Below are 19,827 nucleotides of genomic sequence, written 5' to 3'. Positions count from 1 at the left end.
TGAAACAATCAGACAGTGAATACACACACACACACACACACACACACACACACACACACACACACACACAGCGCAAACCCTTTTACCATTTTCTTTTATTGGAAGTAAGTCGTGTGTGTGATCCTCAGGTCACTACAAAATGAGATTCAACTCTTCCATCATCAGCGACCACACATGGCAAGTTCAGAACTAAGAGGCAAACGAGAATAAAAACTTTATACAGTATAAACCACCCAGTTTTAAAAAATAAAACTGTTAAAAAGAAACTTTGAAAACGCTGAACCAAACGGAGATTAGCGATGATTTCTGATCTCTGAAACACAAGTGGACGTCTCTGTCCGGTCACTGTGAGAGTGCAGAGCTCACATTGTCTTTGTGTTGTTCAGGGGTGTGTGTGGGTGTGTGTTTTGGGCAGCTCATCGGATCCTCTTCTGCTGGCGCACTCGATAGATGTCGTGGATGGGAGGTGCGATCGATCCTTTATCATCCTCCTCGTCTGAGTCGGCGTTAGGCCTTTTCAAGGACTTGTTAGCCACAGCGTGGTTCTCCACAGGTCCGTTTCCTTCGCTGCTCATCTCCCACTGCTTCCCCGTGATCAACTCTACAGCAGCATCAACCGCTGGAGAGAGAAGCAGAGCATCAACATGTCAATCTGACAAAACCTCTAGTATGTGACAATTAAGCACCTTTACGCCTCATTACTTTAATGCGAAAAATTAACAGTGAAATGTGTAATATGTCATGCCTTTATACGGATTTTAATTACCATACATCTTTTAATAATAATAGCTTTACCATAATTATTACTTTAATAAAGTAATCATTTTAAACATTTTCATGACAAATAAGCCACATCCCATTCTCCTTACCATAATTCCAAAATATCGTATTTAAATATATTATATTAGTATACACAACTTTTCGAAATTGTGAGTTGGCAAGAAATTTTCGAAATGTTTTTTAAATCTCTTTTAAATTATTCAAATATCTATTTGCTCAAAAATATAGTAAAAAAAATAATTCTGGACACATACAGTACAGATCTAAAGTTTGGACACACCTTCTCGTTCAAAGAGTTTTCTTTACAATTTTCATAGTCATGAAAATAGAGTCACACTGAAGGCATCAAGGGCTATTTGACCAAGAAGGAGAGTGATGGGGTGCTGCGCCAGATGACCTGGCCTCCACAGTCACCGGACCTGAACCCAATCGAGATGGTTTAGGGGTGAGCTGGACCGCAGACAGAAGGCAAAAGGGCCAACAAGTGCTAAGCATCTCTCGGGGAACTCCTTCAAGACTGTTGGAAGACCATTTCAGGTGACTACCTCTTGAAGCTCATCAAGAGAATGCCAAGAGTGTGCAAAGCAGTAATCAAAGCAAAAGGTGGCTACTTTGAAGAACCTACAATATGACATATTTTCAGTTGTTTCACACTTTTTTGTTATGTATATATTCCCACATGTGTTAATTCATAGTTTTGATGCCTTCAGTGTGCATCTACAATTTTCATAGTCATGAAAATAAAGAAAACTCTTTGAATGAGGTGTGTCCAAAGCTCTGGTCTGTACTGTACACACACACACACACATGATCCTTCAGAAATCATTCTCAAATACTGACTTGCTTCTCAAAAAACAGTTATGCTGCTTTATATTTTTGTGGAAACTGACAACTTTTTGGGATTCTTTGATGAATAGAAAGTTCAACAGAAAAGCATTTATTCAAAATAGAAATATTTTGTAACATTGATCAAAAGTGATGGTAAAGACATTTACAAACTAATGCATTCTGGCTGAATAAAAATAATTGTATAAAAATACGTAAATATATAACTTACCAACTGCAAACTTATAATAAGTATATCATTTAAATTCTACAATGTTTATTACACATAGTTATATTTATTGTACTGCTGACATCCCTGTATTACAGTAATGAGAACGACTGTGGAGTGAGATTTCAGAGATCATGCGATGATACTTTGTGATACTTACTCTCTGGTAATACACATCTTCTGAGAGACTCCATCAGCTCATCGACCTGCACAAAGGGCCCCTGAAAACACACACACACACACACACACACACATGGTCACACTGTCTTGAACTACGAGAAGTCTTTGTTTAAAAATATCTTGAGGACATTCTATGTGACAGTCGTGTTCTGGTTTGGACTGAAGCGGTAAAGAGATGAACTGACTGTAAAACAGCCGGGAGGAGGCAGCAGCTTCATGAGGAAGACAGCAGTGGGAGGGACAGGAAACACTCCTCCAGGAACAGGATGCAGACCAGGAGCTGTCAAGACGACACGTCACCAAACTTAGCAATGCACAGCAACAGCTCAAAGGGAAATGATCTATTGACATGTAACTGGCAAGATGTTTCTCTCACAATTATGACTTTCTTTCAGAAATGCGACTCAGATTTGTGATACATAAACTGAATACTGAGCAGAAAAGGCCAAATCATGAGATAAACAGTCCCAGTTACCTTTTTTATTTTTTATTGTGGAAGAAACAAAAAACAATCGCAAGATGTATATTCAGAATTATAAGATAGTCAGAATTCTGAGATGTAAACTCGGAAATTAAAAAAAAAAAAAAGTCAAAATTGCGTGATATAAACAACAAAAAACAAAAACAAATCAAACTAACAATTGCAAGAAAGTGCCAGAATTGTGGACTGTAAACTCAGGCAATGTGTACCGTATTTTTTGGACTATAAGTCGGATTTATTTAGAACCAAGAACCAAGAGAAAACATTACCGTCTACAGCCGCAAGAGGGCGCTCTATGTTTTCAGTGTAGACTACAGGAGCACTGAGCAGCATAGAGCACCCTCTCGCAGCTGTAGACGGTAATGTTTTCTCTTGGTTCATTTCTCTCAGTTCATGTCAAATTAATTTTGATAAATAAGTCGCACCTGAAACGATTTGCATTTACACATATCTGCGAAAACGTCCAAAAGCGCTGTATTAAATATATGCCAGGCCAGTAGTTGGTCATTAGTAGTTAGTCAAAAATATGTGTTTTCAGTCGCCAAAACCGTTGTCGTGTAAACGAACAGTCAAAACGCATAAAACGTTTTTGGCTGAAAACATTGTCGTGTAAACGGCCCCCTTCTGAAAAACTCTGCATTGTGGGATGTAAAATTCTGAATTCTAATAAAATTGTGAGAATTGAGGATGAAAACTTGGGAATCCCAAGCAAAAAAAAAAAAAGCCAGACCATGAAGAAAAAAAAAAGTCTGAGGTATAAATTGTGAGGGAAAAAAAGTCACATTTACCTGCTTTTATTTTTTTATTTTGTGGTGGAAACAAGGTTCCATATGATCTAGAGCAGAGATCCTTGTGTTAAATGTATGTGAGGTGCTGATACTCACGCGCCAGATGACGTGGCTGGAAGGAGATCATCTGGCTGGTGTCAGGTTTGGGATACTCAGGTTTGCGGTCAGCCTCGTCCTTCAGTGCAGGGGTAGAAGGAGTGACCACCGCCTCTGGCATCAGTGCTGCGTATTTGGCACGAGACACGTCCTGCCAATCGACACGTTCAGATGATGGAGGATTGTACTATGAATTAATACTAGGAATTGATGCATTTAAAGCCCCCATATACTTTGGTATACTCCCTTTGGTACAAACATAAGCACGTCACTGTGATCAGATGCTTGCCGTTTCCTCACCACTGTCACTATTGTGTGTTTATAGTTTCATTGAGAGGAAAGCACACAGCACATTTATATATCTAAATCAGTGTGCGTCAAGATGTCTGCTAACAGTACACTGCTAAGGTATATCCAACATTTTACTCCTAAGCGAAAACGAATTCATGAGTGTTAGTTGTGCCAAAGTATAATTTGTGAATGATTCAGTTTCCTATTGTACCTTGTAGCTGAGGGCTTTGAGCTCGCAGGGGGAGCAGGGATATAAATCCATGTACTTGTATCTGTCCACTAGCAGAGCCGTCTCCTTTCCCTCATATTCGTCTTTAAAGGCCATGAAACGCCTTCGCTCCACCTTTATGATACTGGCCAAGTCCCCGATGTTGCTCTCAAAAGCCAAGAAGCGTGCCCAGATTTCCCTGTTACAAAATATTCACAGGTTAACATCAGGAATATTGTCTTGTTCACGTTGCATTAAATCCTGGGTTAAAGTCACAATGAAACAGAATTGGTGAGAGATGTTCAGTTGTTGGTTGGATGTTGAGAAGTGGGCGTGGCACTCAAAAGCGGCAGCAGATAAATGCGAGTTGCAGGGGTGGAGTTTAAGGGACTAAATGGTTGGAAAAGACCTGTATACATCACCAGAGAGTCTGGCGTTTTCACTGGAAAACCCAGTTAGGATGTTTAGATTAAACACTAAAAGGCCAAAAAAAGAAACATGCACAGATGAATTGTTCACACAGAGATCTATAACATGCATCTAGAAAATAGATTTAATTTCATACTTATAGATTAAATAAATTGGTCGATATTTGGCTATTTTAGGATTATCGCCTGCCTGATGCATGATAGATACAGCTTGTATCAGATACAAAATTTACCAATGGCTATTATGTAAAATAAATGTATTGTTTGATATTAACTGTATATTTTATTTTACATAAGGAAATAATATTGGCCTACTTGATCTCTAGATATCAGTATTGGCCAATTAAAAATACATATTGGTTGACCGATATGAGTACCGTGGAATTACAAACTGTACGGTGTGAATTACTAACCCAAGGTTAAAGTATGAACTATGAACAGTGGGTATGTTTACACGGACCACTCCAAATCCAATCCCATTTCAGATACTTAAAGAGGTCATATGGTGTGATTTCAAGCTTTCCTTTCTCTTTGGAGTGTTACAAGCTGTTCATGAATAGATAAGATCCCTAAAGTTGCAGACTAAAGTCTCAAACCCAAAAATATATATTTTTTTATAAAAGTAAAGATTCATCCACGCTCTCCTAAAATGCCTCGTTTAAACACGGCTCCACATGTCTACGTCACAATGTGGGAAGATTTAAATAACACTGCCCAAATGTTCACGCTAAGAAAAGGAGGAGTAACTTTATTGCTGCCGCATGCTGTGGAGACGCTCTGTGTTTCATTGTGAAAGCAAAGCTACTTTGTTTGGCTTTCCAAAAAAAAGGCACTAATAGAAATCAGTGGTTGAGTTGTATTTACAACACTGTTCCAGAACAATTTAACCCAAAATATTCAGATGTGTGCAGCACATTTTATGGAGGAATGTTTCCTGATCCTCGGAGAAAAGACTACAATGCCAACTGTTCTGACTCACAGTCTGTAAGTACATTTACATATTTAAAGGATTTGCCACTGATGAATCAAACCCAAGTTTTGAGCAGTGTAGAGAGGCACTTGTTGTTAGTCATTTCTCCGATCACAAATGCAGATGCAATGTGTAAAAATACAGTATAAGTCATTATAATCAGTAATTATGTCCCTACTGGATGCAACAAATGGCTCGTTTGTATTGAGTTTTATTGTTTTTGTCTTGTTGCGCTGGTGATCTGACTGGGACACGGATCACGGTGTGTTAAGGGGTGTAACATTTCCACCACACGCTTGAAGTATTCGGCCAAATCACAATGCACTGGATAGCTGACCAATCAGAGCACACCTCACTTTTCAGAACGATGAGCTTTGTAAGAAATGATGTGTTTCAGAAAAATGGGGCATAGATGAGAAACAATAATCTACAGTATGTGGACAATGTGTTTTTTTAACCTTAAACCACAAACACATTTCATTACACCAAATACTCAAAATAATGTTTTTTTTTAGCAACATCATATATGACCCCTTTAATGTTCTGTTTATGTGAATTCATAAAGTGATCGGATTCACATATTTGTTTGCACATCTTGTAAGATGCAACATTTATAACAAATAAGTATCAAAGCATTGGGCATCGCAAAGTGTTTTTTAATCCAACTAAGAAAAGTCATGCATTTTTTTCCCATTGCTCGGATTATTTTAGGTTTACACCACTCCTTCCAATCTGATTCAAATTTAATTTGGATCGAGCTCAGTCAACAGCTATCAGTTCATTTACCAACAGATTATTTAGTTGCATTAAAACGTAGCCTGTGTGAAACATAAATGTTAATGACTGTTGGGTTAAAATAAGTCAAATAGTCAGACAGTTAGCAATGTTTAAGAGCAAATTAAAAGAAACAGATGGTATATTTGCATAAAATAATCAAAATCCCACTAACCCAGATTTCTCAGGGGAAAGACTGCCGGACGTCAGGACTCTCTCAAACAGGACTCTGGTGTTGTTGTCCTCTGTGATGAAGGGAAGGGCAAACAGTTCAATAAGTCAATGTCATTTTTGAAAACTCATTCCTGGCCAGGCTTTTTACTTCTCCTCTTTTTTTGGTAATAGCCTAGCGACAATATAAACACGTCCGATGTTTACTGCTTTGCAAACAGTCTCCTAGCTATCTGCTTTATAAAGGAGATGGATGCTTTGTTTGGTCTGATAAGTGCTCCTGTGTCAGACATCATCATCTGTGTGTGTAAATAAACAGCCATCAAGAGGGCAATGATACGCTCTCAATCTCTCAACGCTTTGGCTGAAATCGTTTTTCTCCAGTATTTCAGCCAATAGGCTGTATGAAATGTGATAGGGCAGTACAGGTGTAATAAATATCACCGATTGTTTGGAAGCAGATTAAAAGGAGACTGTCAGTTCACCAGACGTGTGGATGGAGGGAATCGCATTCTTACCGTTTAAGTGAGAGAGGTAATCAATGTACGCCAAAATGTATTCAGGAATGTCAACGTATTTCTTCAGTCCAAGCTCAAATATCTTAAAGGCCACAGATTTGTCCTGTCGGCAAGGGAAAAGTCTTTTACATACTCAATATTTTGTTTAAATAAATGCAGCTTTGATGAGCATAAAAGAACCCTTACGAAAACAATTGAAATCCAAACGTTTGAAGGGTAGTGTATATGTAAGAGATGTGTGGTGTTGATGTTACCTTGCTGCAGTAATATTCCATGAGAGCAGCAGTGACGTACACATGATGCCGTGTGCGAGGGTCCTCTCTGGCCTTCTTAAAGATGGAGCGACCAGACTTGATGCCTTCAGCTCTTCTGGCAAATTTCATGTACTGGATATAGACCTGAACAATTCAACAGGTCAGTCTCTGTTTATTCAGTCAGAACATTTGTCTTTATGCATATAAGGCATCCCACACACTTTTAAAGGGATAATTCACCCAAAAAGGAAATGTTTTATGCTTATCTGCTTACCTCCAGGGCATCCAAAATGTAGGTGACTTTGTTTCTTCAGTAGAACACAAATTAAGATTTTTAACACAAACCGTAGCAGTCTGTCAGTCTTATAATGCAAGTGATGAGAATCAAGACTTTGAGAGTCAAAAAAAAACATACAAAACCAAATTAAACCCTGCAGCTCGTGACCAAGAAACTGAACAGTATTTATATAATTTTTTTTTACCTATGATTCACCGCAATGTCCGAACTGTCCTGAGCGCAATCTCAACAATCAGAAGTAAAAAAACTATATAAATACAGTTCAGTTTCTTGGTCACGAGCTGCAGGGTTTAATTTGGTTTTGTATGTTTTTTTTTGACTCTCAAAGTCTTGATTCTCATCACTTGCAAACGTTCGAGTTAAAAATCTTTGCTTGTGTTCTACTGAAGAAACAAAGTCACCAACATCTTGGATGCCCTCGGGGTAAGCAGATAAACACCAAATTAAAATTTTTGGGTGAACTATCCCTTTCAACAATGAATTTCCTAGATATCTCCATAACCTCTCCAGTTGAATGTGATAACTGGAGAGGAACTGATTCGAAATGATTTCTGGAATCACTCAGAAATCAGACACACTACGGGCTGTGAGCAGGTTTTTCTCCTGAAGTTTTAGCAGAACTTTATTATTTGCCCATCACAGGCATTTGTCTCCAAAGACAGCTGGACTCACCAAAGTAGGGTCGATATCTTCTATGGCCAGGAGGCGGTTGTATATACTATGTACTTTATCATGCTTCATGCGACTCTGTGAAACAGATCAATAATGTTAATGCACAAATGTTGAATTACAGGCAATAGGGGTTTTCTGTCCCTTTTGAAATAGAGTGAGTTACATTTAAACTCCCTAAAAAAAAAAAAAAAGAAAATCAATAACCAAGGTTATTCTAGTTACCAAAAACTGCTAAAAAAGTAAAAAATAAGAAAAACTACAAAGAAAATGTAAACAGGAACATTTTACAAACTCGAAATAAAATGAAAAAAAAAAAAAAATCCTAAATATTAATAAAAACTATAACAGTATCTCAGCCATACAAAAATAATTCTGGTCACAACCAGGAGCAGATTTACACATGACATGATGAATAAATATTTACATTTTTAAATCTTAAAGGTAGGGTAGCAAAACAGCCTATTCAATTGTAATGGTGAGGCAGACTAGAAAAAAAGCTGAAAAATTATCACATAACTAAATAAATTTTGATTCTTTTTGGTGCTAGAGACCTTGTCACACATAAGAGGACCACATGGAAAAGCTTAAAATGCAGCAAACGTGTAAAGTGCGGTCTGTTTAGAGGTAAAACAGCTCAGATCCTCTTTAATGCAGTTCTAGAGATCTTACCTCTTCATAGTCTGCAAAAGAGAAGTACAGTAGCATGTTCTTCTTGAGCAGAGTTCCTATGGCACGCTCGTAGATGTTAGCGGCCTCATCACTGAACAGCTTGGCATTGTTCATGTCCTGAATGAGAAGATCATGAGTGAAATCATGCAACAAGCAATAGGAGTCACTAAAAGCTACCAAACAGAAGCCATTTTGAAACTATTTTAATTTCAAGGACTGGTGGCAAAAAGGTTTATATAAAATGATGTGCACACCAACCCCTTTTTCTGCCAGCAACTTGCTGGACTGTTCCAGGTACTGGGCAGCTTCGTACCAGACGTCCGGGTGATGGCCCAGCACCAGAAGGCACTGCTCATAGGCGAACATCACTGCAAGTGACATTAAAGAATTAGATGTATAGCAAAGCTCAACTGCATGTTTGCAAAATGCAGTTGTGCTGTAAACACAAGCCTGAAATAGCAGTTGATTGTCAAAACCTGCAGCTCATTATTTATGAATCTTCCTGTAAGTCACCTCTCTTGGTGATGAGGGTCTGATCTTCGGTACGCAGTGGGTTGTTCTTCTCCCATTGGATGTATTTCTTCCACATCTCCACCTGCTGGGCCTCCTGTGGGGAGTTCTGGGGCGGCACCGAGGGGGCGTTCCGGTCCAAACCCTTCATCACCGTCTCATACTCCTGAACGGGACAGAAATCAGCAGAGAAAATCACGAGAAGCAGATGTGATTGTGGTCAGATTTATAGTGCATTTTTTGAAACCTAAAAAATGCTCGGGACCAAAAAACAAACTGAGAACCCAATCATATTGGCAGACCTATCAGAAAACCATACTGATTTATCATCATAACACACACTTTAACCCGTGCAGAACTCACCTTGGCGACTCTCCTGGCGTTCATGTAGTCTCTGCTCCGGTCTTCAATCATCTTTTTGGCCAAATGCACATTTATGCCCTTTATAATGAAACAAAAGCTATTTATGAGTAGCCAAAGATGGAACATGCACATTACAACCAAATCATCAATAGAAAGTTAAAGAGGACTTTCTCTTAACAAATCTGAATTGAAATACTGAACTCTAATACACCCATTATACTTCAGTGTCCTCACCTCTTCATACTTGCTGTAGTCCCTCCAGAGCTGCTCGATGTTAATCATGGGGTTGACGCAGCCTCTCTGATACACGCGTCTGACGGCTGTGATGCGCTGGTTCTCTGCGTATGACCCCACGGCCTCTCTAGGGACGCATACAGAGAGCCTTTAAATGCCTGATGAACTTCTTTAATGCCAGTGAAATGGGTTTTGAAAATACAAATGGCGTACTTACACTCCCTTCAGGAAATTGATGTAATCCACCCAAATCTGAGAGAAGGAGAAGAGTTTTGAGTTTATGTTCATGATGCCACAGAACAAGTACTGTCAAAACACTCACCTGATAGGACATAATCTCCATCCCAATCTTATCCAAAGCAAAATCATAAGCCTGTGCCATCTTTTCCCTGCCAAAGAACAGCACATTTTAAGTATTTCAAGAGACTTATTTATTTATGTGTGACAACGAATACATACAACTCACAATGCCAAGTGAAAGTAGTGTTTAAAGTAGTAGTGATATGACGATCATCAACCAATGTTTTTCTAAATTCTTAAAAATGACAATGTAAAATATAATTTTGTCTCATTTGCTAATATTAATAGTATTATATACAATAGGTCCAGAAAAAAATGTTTTTATCTTACATTCTTCTAACCTAAAAACTCTCTAGATGAATTCACTTGACCACTACTTTAAAGCCATCTGTGTCACATACTTATAGCTGGGCAGTTTTCCTTTGGTTTCCCGTACATATGAGAGGTAGCACTTCCACAGGTCAATGTGCAGGACCTTCATTAAGCACCTCTGAAATAACTGAGCAAGAGATCGGACAGTGAGCCAACTCTTCTGACAGACAAGATGCAAAACATAAAATTACAGTACTGACTTAATTACTGCAATCCTTTACAAAAAAAAAAAAAAATTGTACCACTGTACATATTTAAGACTCCAAAACCATGTTGGATGTAAAAACAAACACGCATCGAAACCAAAATATTCTAGATTATGCTTAAGTTATAATTGTGCTGCAGGTGCTTAAATTGATAATCAGCTGACAAAACCATGGTACTTCAATATAACACTGAATGATTAACATATGTTAATATGTTTATCATATGTGACCCTGGAACACAAAACTAGTCTTAGGTCTCTGGGGTATATTTGTAGCAACAGCCAAAAATACATTGTATAGGTCAAAATGATACATTTTTCTTTTATGCCAAAAATCATTAGGATATTAAGGATCATGTTCCATGAAGATATTTTGTAAATTTCCTACTGTAAATAAATTAAAACTTCATTTTTGATCAGCAATGAATATACATTGCTAAGATTCATTTGGACAACTTTAAAGATGATTTTCTCAATATTTTAATTTTTTTGCACCCTCAGATACCTGATTTTCAAATAGTTGTATCTTAGCCAAATATAAAGCTGATTTATCCAGCTTTCTGAAGATGTATAAATCTCAATTTAGACAAATTGATTGGTTTTGTGGTCCAGGGTCACATATATCATGGCATTTGAATGGTAATATAGGGTAATGCAAAGAATACCTTGTCCTAAAAACCAAGCTACTTTTTTGATAGAAAACAAAAAGGGTCATGAAAGGTAACGGGACTCTAAATTGACCCCGTATGAATGATGTTTTGTTGCTAAAAATGCATTAACAGTGAATTGCTCACTGAACTGGGATCTAAAAAAATAAAACAATATATCCGACCAAGAATCAAATCTGTATGTTTTCCCCCTTGTTTTATAATGTCTTAATGGCCGGATTCAGCAGAGCAAACAGGATATTTCTAGAGTAGCATTTTAACATCTTGATGTTTACTCTGCCTGAGCTTTTGAGGACCTAAAGTGGTGACCTAGATGGAGCTCAGCTTTTATGGTCTCACACCCGTGTATGTGTCTGTCACAACAATCAGAGTAATATCATACGATCAATAAACTCGACATGTGGCTTCCATGCCAAAACAAACGCTTACCTTCTCAACCTTGTCATAGTTTTTTGCCTTTATCTGTGGACACATTTGAAAACCAATATTATTAAAAACTTGGTCTGTAGCAAGACGGATTTGCTTCACACACATGCACACACAAACACTTTAACATCAACAATGTGACATTCACACAACTCTACATTAGATTGTGTCAGTTATCTCTATTCATTAACTGCATGTGATGGTCACAAGATTCATCAGAGCTAGGGTTTAAAGAATTACTCATTTCATGAGTGTGGAGACAGGCCACAAAGCAACAAATGTTGTGATGCGTATTGGGCATTATGTGTTAGTAAAAATATTCATTTTTGAAGTGCATAGTCCTGAAAAAGCATTGAGCCTATGCGCCACATCTGAAGCTTTTACAAAGCTGCTGTTCTGTCCTAGTAAGTAAAAAGAAGTACCATAGAGTCGCAATCATTCTGTAGTCATATATGAAATATCATGCTCAAATGATGATAACTTAAAATTCAGGTTTAATCAAATTTATTTCAAAATCCTCTTTAGAGCAATAAATAAATGGATAATTTAATTTCACAGTTACAAATTAACATTTAATGATTTTTGTAGTAATCTTTAATCATCAAATAAATACTTTGCTTTGAATAAAAGCCAACATTAAACAGCAAAAATATTGCAATGCAAAAAAAAAGAGAGAAAAACCAAGTAAATAATTTCTCACAGCATTTCTCACCACTAAAAATAAAACTTAAGTGCTCAACCATAAGGACTCATCTCTGCTGGCATGACAAAAAATTTAAAAAAATAACTCATTTTGTGTGTGTCAGAACAAATATAATTGACATTTTTCATTAAACTTAAGTTCCCCAAAGCTGCACACACACACAACTATAATGTTAATACCATGACAGCTACAAAAGGAAGCGGTTTCCGGCATGGATAAAAACTAAATAAAAAGGTGACAGCAACTCAACTCACAATACAGACACTTCTCCTCAAGATTTGGAGTTTAAATTGAAGTTATAAACTAACATCTTGCAATTTTTTTATCCGAAATAAAAATGAACTTGCAAGTCTGAGAAAAGTCTAAATTGTAATTTAAAGTAAAGTGGCAATCTTCTTTAAATCTTATTTTCTATTGGCAAATAAAAAACAATTGTGAGATGTAAATTTAGAATGTTGAGGAAAAAGTCTGAATTCTCAGTTTATATCTCACAATTCTGACTTTTTCTCAGAAGCACTAAGGAAAAAAAATAGGAACTGCTAGAATGAACATGTTTTATAGTGCAAAACGTTTGTATTTAGTCTTCAATCAGCCTAATCTAAAAGTCTAATGATGGTCATTCAGACAACTTCGTCTACAAAATCTGCATTTATTACCCAGTTAAAATAATAATTATTTATAAGAAATGTTCAATAAAACACAGAAAATCCAGACGCATACAATGGGATGCATGCTTTTAGTACCAAACTAGGCAAGTGATTCTGGTAACGAGCCTAAAACTAAAAGTTTTGAACTTGAACAAGTTACAGTATTCTGATCTAATATAAATGCAAATGCACAAACAACAGCTAAGAGTGAAGATTTTCCCAAGCACTCAAATAACTAGTGTTTCAGAAGTATAGAAGCTCTGCAGGATTGTGTAACTATTCAGCTAGGACAGCTGTTTTTTTATAGAGTTTACCCCAAAAAAAATTGCCCAGTATCAAACAGGCCATCAGGGACTGCAGCATTTTCACTGATAAAAAAAAAAAAAAAAAAAAGGAGTTTTTTTTTTTTTTTTTAGCTGAATGAATCATGTTAATTCTTAATTGTCTGTACAATTGTAGTACATTCTAGTGTAGTAATATTAGAACTTTTTTTGTACTGAAAACGGGTCAGATTGCAACATTAGATAATATGGCTGTTTATCATTTAAAAGATATCTGACCCAAAAATGAAAATCTTTTGATCATTTACTCACCCTCATGCTGTAAACTGTATGAAGTACTTTCTACTATGGAACCTACAGGTGCATATCAAAAACTTTCAATATCATGGAAAAGGTCTTTATTTTTTTGTAATTTAATTTAAAAAGGCAACCTTTCTTATATTCTAGATTCATTGCACACAAACTGAATTATTTCAAGAGTTTTTTTATTTATTTATATTGATGATTATGACTTACAGCTTAGGAAAAATTTTAATTCAATATCTCAAAAAAAATATATTCCATTTTGCTCTAGTTTGATTAATTTTGAGTATAAATATTGGGTACCTCTCAGGCTAGTTTAGAACATGCAACCACAATTATGGGACTATAGGCTAATGACTTGACAGTTGTCTAGAAAACAATCAGACACCCTCCACAAGAAGGGTAAGACACAGAAGGTCATTGCTGAAAGGGCTGGCTGTTCACAGAGTGCTGTATCAAAATATATTCAGAGAAAGTTGACTGAAGGAAAAAGTGTGGTAGGAAAAGGTTCACAAGTAACAGGGATGACCACAGCCTTGGGAAGATTGTCAGGAAAAGCCAATTCTAAAACTTGGGAGAGCTTCACAAAGTGGACTGAAGCTGGAGACCATGCATCAAGAGTCACCACACTCAGATGTCTTCAGGAAAAGGACTACAGCTGTCACATTCCTAGAACCAAGCCACTCCTGAACCAGAAAAAACATCAGAAGCATCTCACCTGGGGTAAGGAGAAAAAGAACTGGACTCTTGCACAGTGATCCAGTCCTCTTTTCAGATGAAAGTAAGTTTAGCATTTCATTTGGAAATCAAGGTCTGGAGTCTGGAGGAAGACTGGAGAGGCACAGAATCCAAAGTCCAGTGTGAAGTTTCTGAAGTCAGTGATGATTCAGGTGCCGTGACATCTGCTGGTGTTGGTCCATTGGGGTTTATCAAGTCAATGCAGCTGTCTACCAGGAGATGTTGGAGCACTTTATGCTTCCATCCACCGGACAGGCTTTATGGAGATACTGATTTAATTTTGCAGCAGGACTTTCCAAGTGGTTTGTTGACCATGATATTACTGCGCTTGATTGGCCAGCCAACATGCCTGACCTGAACCTCACAGAGAATCTATGGGGTATTGTGAAGAGGAAGATAAGTAACATCTGACAAACAAAACAGAGGAGCTGAAGACCGCCATCAAAGCAACCTGGGCTTCAATAACGCCTCAGCAGTGCCATAGGCTGATCGCATCAATGCAACACTGCACTGAAGCAGTAATTTGTGCAAAAGGAGCCCAAACCAAGTATTGAGTGCAGTGAGTGCATAATTAAACCTACTTTTGGAGATCTTGAACATCTTTTTTTGATTGATCTTTGAGAAAAATAATCACATTTTTTGAGATACTGAACTCTTTATTTCCCTAAGCTATAAATCAAACAAAAACAAACAAAAAAAACTCTTGAAATATTTCAGTTTGTGTGCAATAAATCTAGAATATAACAAAGTTAGCTTTTTTAATTAAATTATAAAAAATAAAAAACAAAAAAAACTTTTCCATGATATTCACATTTTTTGAGATGCACCTGTAAATGTTTTCCAGAAAACAGTTTTCTCTCCATATAATGGAAGTCAATGGGAATCAAAACTCTGGTACCCATTCACTTTCATTGCACAGACAAAAAAACATTTCTCCAAATGTCTATTTTGTTTCACAGAGGAATGTCATACAGGTTCAGAACGACATGAGTTTGAGCCATTTCAGATCATCTCTGTGGCTCTTCTTAAGATTAAATGGCATTAATATCGCTAAAATCAGCTGTGAGAGGTAGCAGGCAGTGTGTCTGTGCTCCAGAGCGGATGGTGACAGCCTGACATACTTAACCAACCACTCAACAGCTCCAAAGGAAAACAAAACTCAGCATAACACTGTGTGAAAAACACTGGTATTGAGGCAGAATGGCTCTAGGGGAATGATCACTGCAGCACCGCCGTCTCCATGCCTCGGACAGACGCACGCACGCATACACACACACACACACTGACACAAAATACTATGCACATTACAATGACAAGCCAAACTTGTTGCAGTGCATTTTATTACAGTAGGGGTAAAAAAATAAATGTTTTGTCAACCAAGCAGTGAGGAGAAGCTTGAAGAATAATCAAATAGCAATTATTTTCATGATTGGAAATGCTCAATCATACTGCAAGTAATCGGATACAGATGAGTGTATAAACATTTCAGTTGTTGTCCTCGACTGTTCTAATATCCACCTTATTTTTGACATTAAGAGCAGCCTGAAAGTATTTGAATGTGTGAGGCATTTGTGCCATTCACCTCCAGTTATTCCAGCTGTTATGCTGCTTGATATTGCAAACTGGTATGTTATTTTAACAATCATAAAAGCATTGGTTTGTATTGCTTTTACTGTTTCCAGTACTTGTTATTCTTCTATTTATTCACCTATAGTGGCTAGTGAATCAGAAGTCTTGAACATTCAAAGAAAACAGTCATAAGGTGAATACTATTTCAATTAAGTATACTGGATCACATTACAATTTTTCAGACTCTTTTGAAGTTTATTGACGGGGGAAAAAAAATGAAATTAAGAAAACCGATAAAATATTATATATATATATATATTATATATATATTATATAAATCAAATTAATTAACCACAGCTCTCCAATTATTTGGACAAATTATCCATGGTGATGCCTTTTTTTGGAGAGATTTTGTGGATGTGATTGGAAATACAAAGCTAACTGTCCATTCACTAAAATCAATCCCAACTGACTGCAGAGACCAGCTTTACAGAACATCCCATAGAAGTTAATGCAAATAAAATGATTCTCCAATCTAAAAATAGATTGGAAATATTTCTTACTTGGGCTGAAATAATGACAATACCATGGATTTTATCTTTTTGATACAGCAAGGACTAAAAACTGTTGAGAGTGCAAATCACAAACACTTCAACTCAAAATAAAATGATTTAAAGTGATTACGAGTGAGTAATTGAGCAGAATGTTTTTACAATGCATTCACAATATTACTGTTGAAATGGATCACTTCAAAAATGACATCAAGTTAAAAAACTATTTATTTTGAAGCAAATGTAGGTTCTTTTACTGAAATTATACATATTTGTTTGGGAATGAGCCCTGACAGTTTTGGATTGGAAAAGGAAAAACTCATCTGTGTACCGCGTTTCACTACTGTAAATGATTCACCAACATCATTAACATTTTTTTATAATATTCTGCATAACATATTAAGAAAAAGCAAAAGCTTATTTGATAAATGGTGGATGGCAACATTTCCAAAGGTGGGATTGGTCAGTAATGTTTTAGGGCGGGGCTTAGCAAAGGGACAACTATAATGATCAATTAAGCAGAGAAGGGAAAACTACAAATACAATTTTAAAAAAAAATCACCACAACAACCCTCCACCAAAAAGTTCTTAGCAACGTTGAATCATTTGTACCCAGATGAAAAATATACTGTTTGCCAATTTAAGAGGCAAGGAGTCAAGAACCTTAACATACAACAGTAAGTGACTACGGTAGTTAATGTGAAGTTAGTTGAATGTAATGTGTGCATCTAATTGTTACTTACCATCATAACACTTAATCTGTTCCTAAACAGCACACCTATATTTATAACGCTTTTTTCATATTCCCTAACAGAAAAATCCATGCGGCCAGGTGTTGCATTTCTTGGAGCAGTGCACATGTAATCAGGATTAAGCCAAACTAGTTAATCTGTGGCCTAGTGTGCATGCTAGACTACAACTCGCATGTATAATATGGGAAGAGGGACAAGAGAATAATGGACCATAATATAGACAAAATCTTAATTAATAAAAAACCACAACAACCTCAAAGAAATGACACAGGAGGCAAGAAATTGACACAAGTAATAAAGGCTAAAGCACTCCAATACCATTAAAATTGTTTTAATGCTGTTGCAGATAAAACATGCAACAATATCACCTCATAAAACTGAAAAGCGTAAGTAAAAGAATGACTTGAGGCCCTAAATGATACAAGCTATGGGAGTTTCCTCCCTTGACGCCCTGTGATTATTGTGCATTGTTGTGTGAATATCACATCTTGATCAAAACGGAGAGAAGCATTGTCATGCACAAATATGGAAAATAATTAAAGTATAACCTCAGCTTCAATGTATAGCTTCCAGAATCTGCCTGAGCTGGGAAACTGGGCGACAAGTCGCTCATACGTCTTCTTTGCTTTGTCTATGGGTTGATTCTAAAAGGAGTAAAATTCATTTACATACAGAATCATAAGGTACATCCCGTTTACATGAAACGGCACCCTCCCATTCCCTCCCAAAACACGTTACCCCGGGGTAGAAAGGAATGCAACCCTGTGTCACTAAACCTGTGCTTCACGAATCAGTATGCTCCAAGCGTCCAGGTCATATGGATTTTCTTCCAACTTCTTCTCTGCTTTCTTCACCTTCTCTGGGATGTACTCCGCCGCCTGTTGAATGGAAAACGAAAAAAGTGTGATATGAGTGCTATGTGCTACAGGTGACACTGGAGAAATGCAAGGACATATCCATATTCTTGAGTCAATCTCAAAGTCGAGCATTCTCCACATTAGCCCTGAAATGTTGCAAATCTCTCTTAACACATTAAAGTTAAAAGTTATTTATTTATTATTTAGTTATAAATTATTTTAGATTTAGTCCGAGAGCTTTTTGTCCCTCTATTGAAAATGTATGTACGGTATACTGTCCATGTCCAGAAAGGTAAGAAAAACATCATCAAAGTAGTCCATGTGACATCAGAGGGTCAGTTAGAATTTGTTGAAGCATTGAAAATACAGAAAGTAAAAAATACAGGGTCAGAAAGCTTTCGGACTAAATCTAAAATATCTTAAACTGTGTTCCGAAGATGAACGGAGGTCTCGACACGAGGGTGAGTCATTAATGACACATTTTCATTTTAGGATGAACTAACCCTTTAAATTCACGTATTTGAGCCTCAGTTAAAGATATAAAACTAATGCCATAAACCTAATTTGTCTAATATATATATATATATATATATATATATATATATATATATATATATATATATATATATAGATAGATAGAGGTATGAACTTATATATATATATATATATAGAGAGAGAGAGAGAGAGAGAGAGAGAGATGTATGAACTGTGCAGTACTGAGGACTTAAGGATTGAAAAGCGACCAAACACGTTAAAAAACAATTCCTAAAATACTTTGAAATAGAGCAGCTGTACTTCAAAACTAAGAAAGCTGCCTTTATAGAGAACATTTGTACACCAAAAACCAATTTCATTTAAAGCTCCATTGTTCATTTTGGAATAGATCTTGTTATCAGAAAATTAATAACTCGGAGTGTTGTTGTAAACACTGGTGAAAGTAACATACCAACAATGACATCGTGGTGTTACAGTTCATCTCTCACCTGAGGAGCCACATTACATCGACGATCTACTTGTATACATCAACTAACATTACCTCAACGATTTCACTAATATACTACAATAATCGAAAGCGACTGCTGCGCACGCACACACTCGACAGACGTGTAATAAACCGGTAACGTAAACATCGACACAACAGTCCGCTTCAGGATTGATCTCGACAGCTAGGCCGCAAACACACATCATTCGATCTCAAACACTCCACAGATGTCTTTACCTGGTCCGATGGAGTTTCGGTGGACATGATGGACTGTGAGGGCTATCCGAGTAAACAAACGTCGAATGCTTTACTATCACAAATAAACTAAGCGCAGACGGTGATTATTGCAGCATTGTTTATTTGTGTGTAATCGCCCTTCGCCGCGCGCTAAAATGGCAGCAGAGTGAACGAGACGTTGCGCCACGCCCACCGGAAATGACTCACTTCAAAATAAAGGCCGCTAGAAAGATAATCGACTGGTAGTTTTTAATAATAATAATAATAATAATAATAATAGAAATTCGAAATGTAGTAAATTATTTAAGTATGTATGCACACCGGTGCAATGTAACGAAGTATTTTTTGGGAGTATCTGTCCTTTACTTGAGTTTTTTTTTTCAGCCAACTTTTACATTTACTCCCCTACATTTCCTTATTTAAATGTATGCTTTAACTCTGATACATTTCCCCGAAGCATATTCGTTACTTACTAGGCCTATACATAGTCAGAAGTC

At 36.8% G+C, this 19,827-nt stretch overlaps 1 protein-coding gene across 1 annotated transcript; it reads right to left on the bottom strand.

The window, feature by feature from the left end:
• Positions 1–77: 77 nt before the first annotated feature.
• LOC132155863 (cleavage stimulation factor subunit 3-like) lies at positions 78–19,518 on the bottom strand. The gene is made up of 21 exons (XM_059564602.1): positions 19,331–19,518; positions 18,031–18,132; positions 17,803–17,898; positions 11,714–11,746; positions 10,441–10,538; positions 10,062–10,128; positions 9,957–9,991; positions 9,740–9,866; positions 9,506–9,583; positions 9,146–9,308; positions 8,891–9,000; positions 8,633–8,749; positions 7,964–8,038; positions 6,994–7,137; positions 6,740–6,842; positions 6,226–6,295; positions 3,882–4,077; positions 3,380–3,530; positions 2,200–2,294; positions 1,995–2,055; positions 78–619 (listed from the first exon to the last, which is right to left on the bottom strand). Exons 1-21 carry the CDS (start codon positions 19,355–19,357, stop codon positions 417–419), a joined length of 2,151 nt encoding a protein of 716 aa, XP_059420585.1. The 5' UTR covers positions 19,358–19,518; the 3' UTR covers positions 78–416.
• Positions 19,519–19,827: the final 309 nt, after the last annotated feature.

This window comes from Carassius carassius, chromosome 13 (genome assembly GCF_963082965.1).
Source record: "Carassius carassius chromosome 13, fCarCar2.1, whole genome shotgun sequence".
In the NCBI taxonomy this organism is placed as follows: Eukaryota; Metazoa; Chordata; class Actinopteri; order Cypriniformes; family Cyprinidae; genus Carassius; species Carassius carassius.
This window is presented reverse-complemented; position numbering and strand designations above follow the sequence as displayed.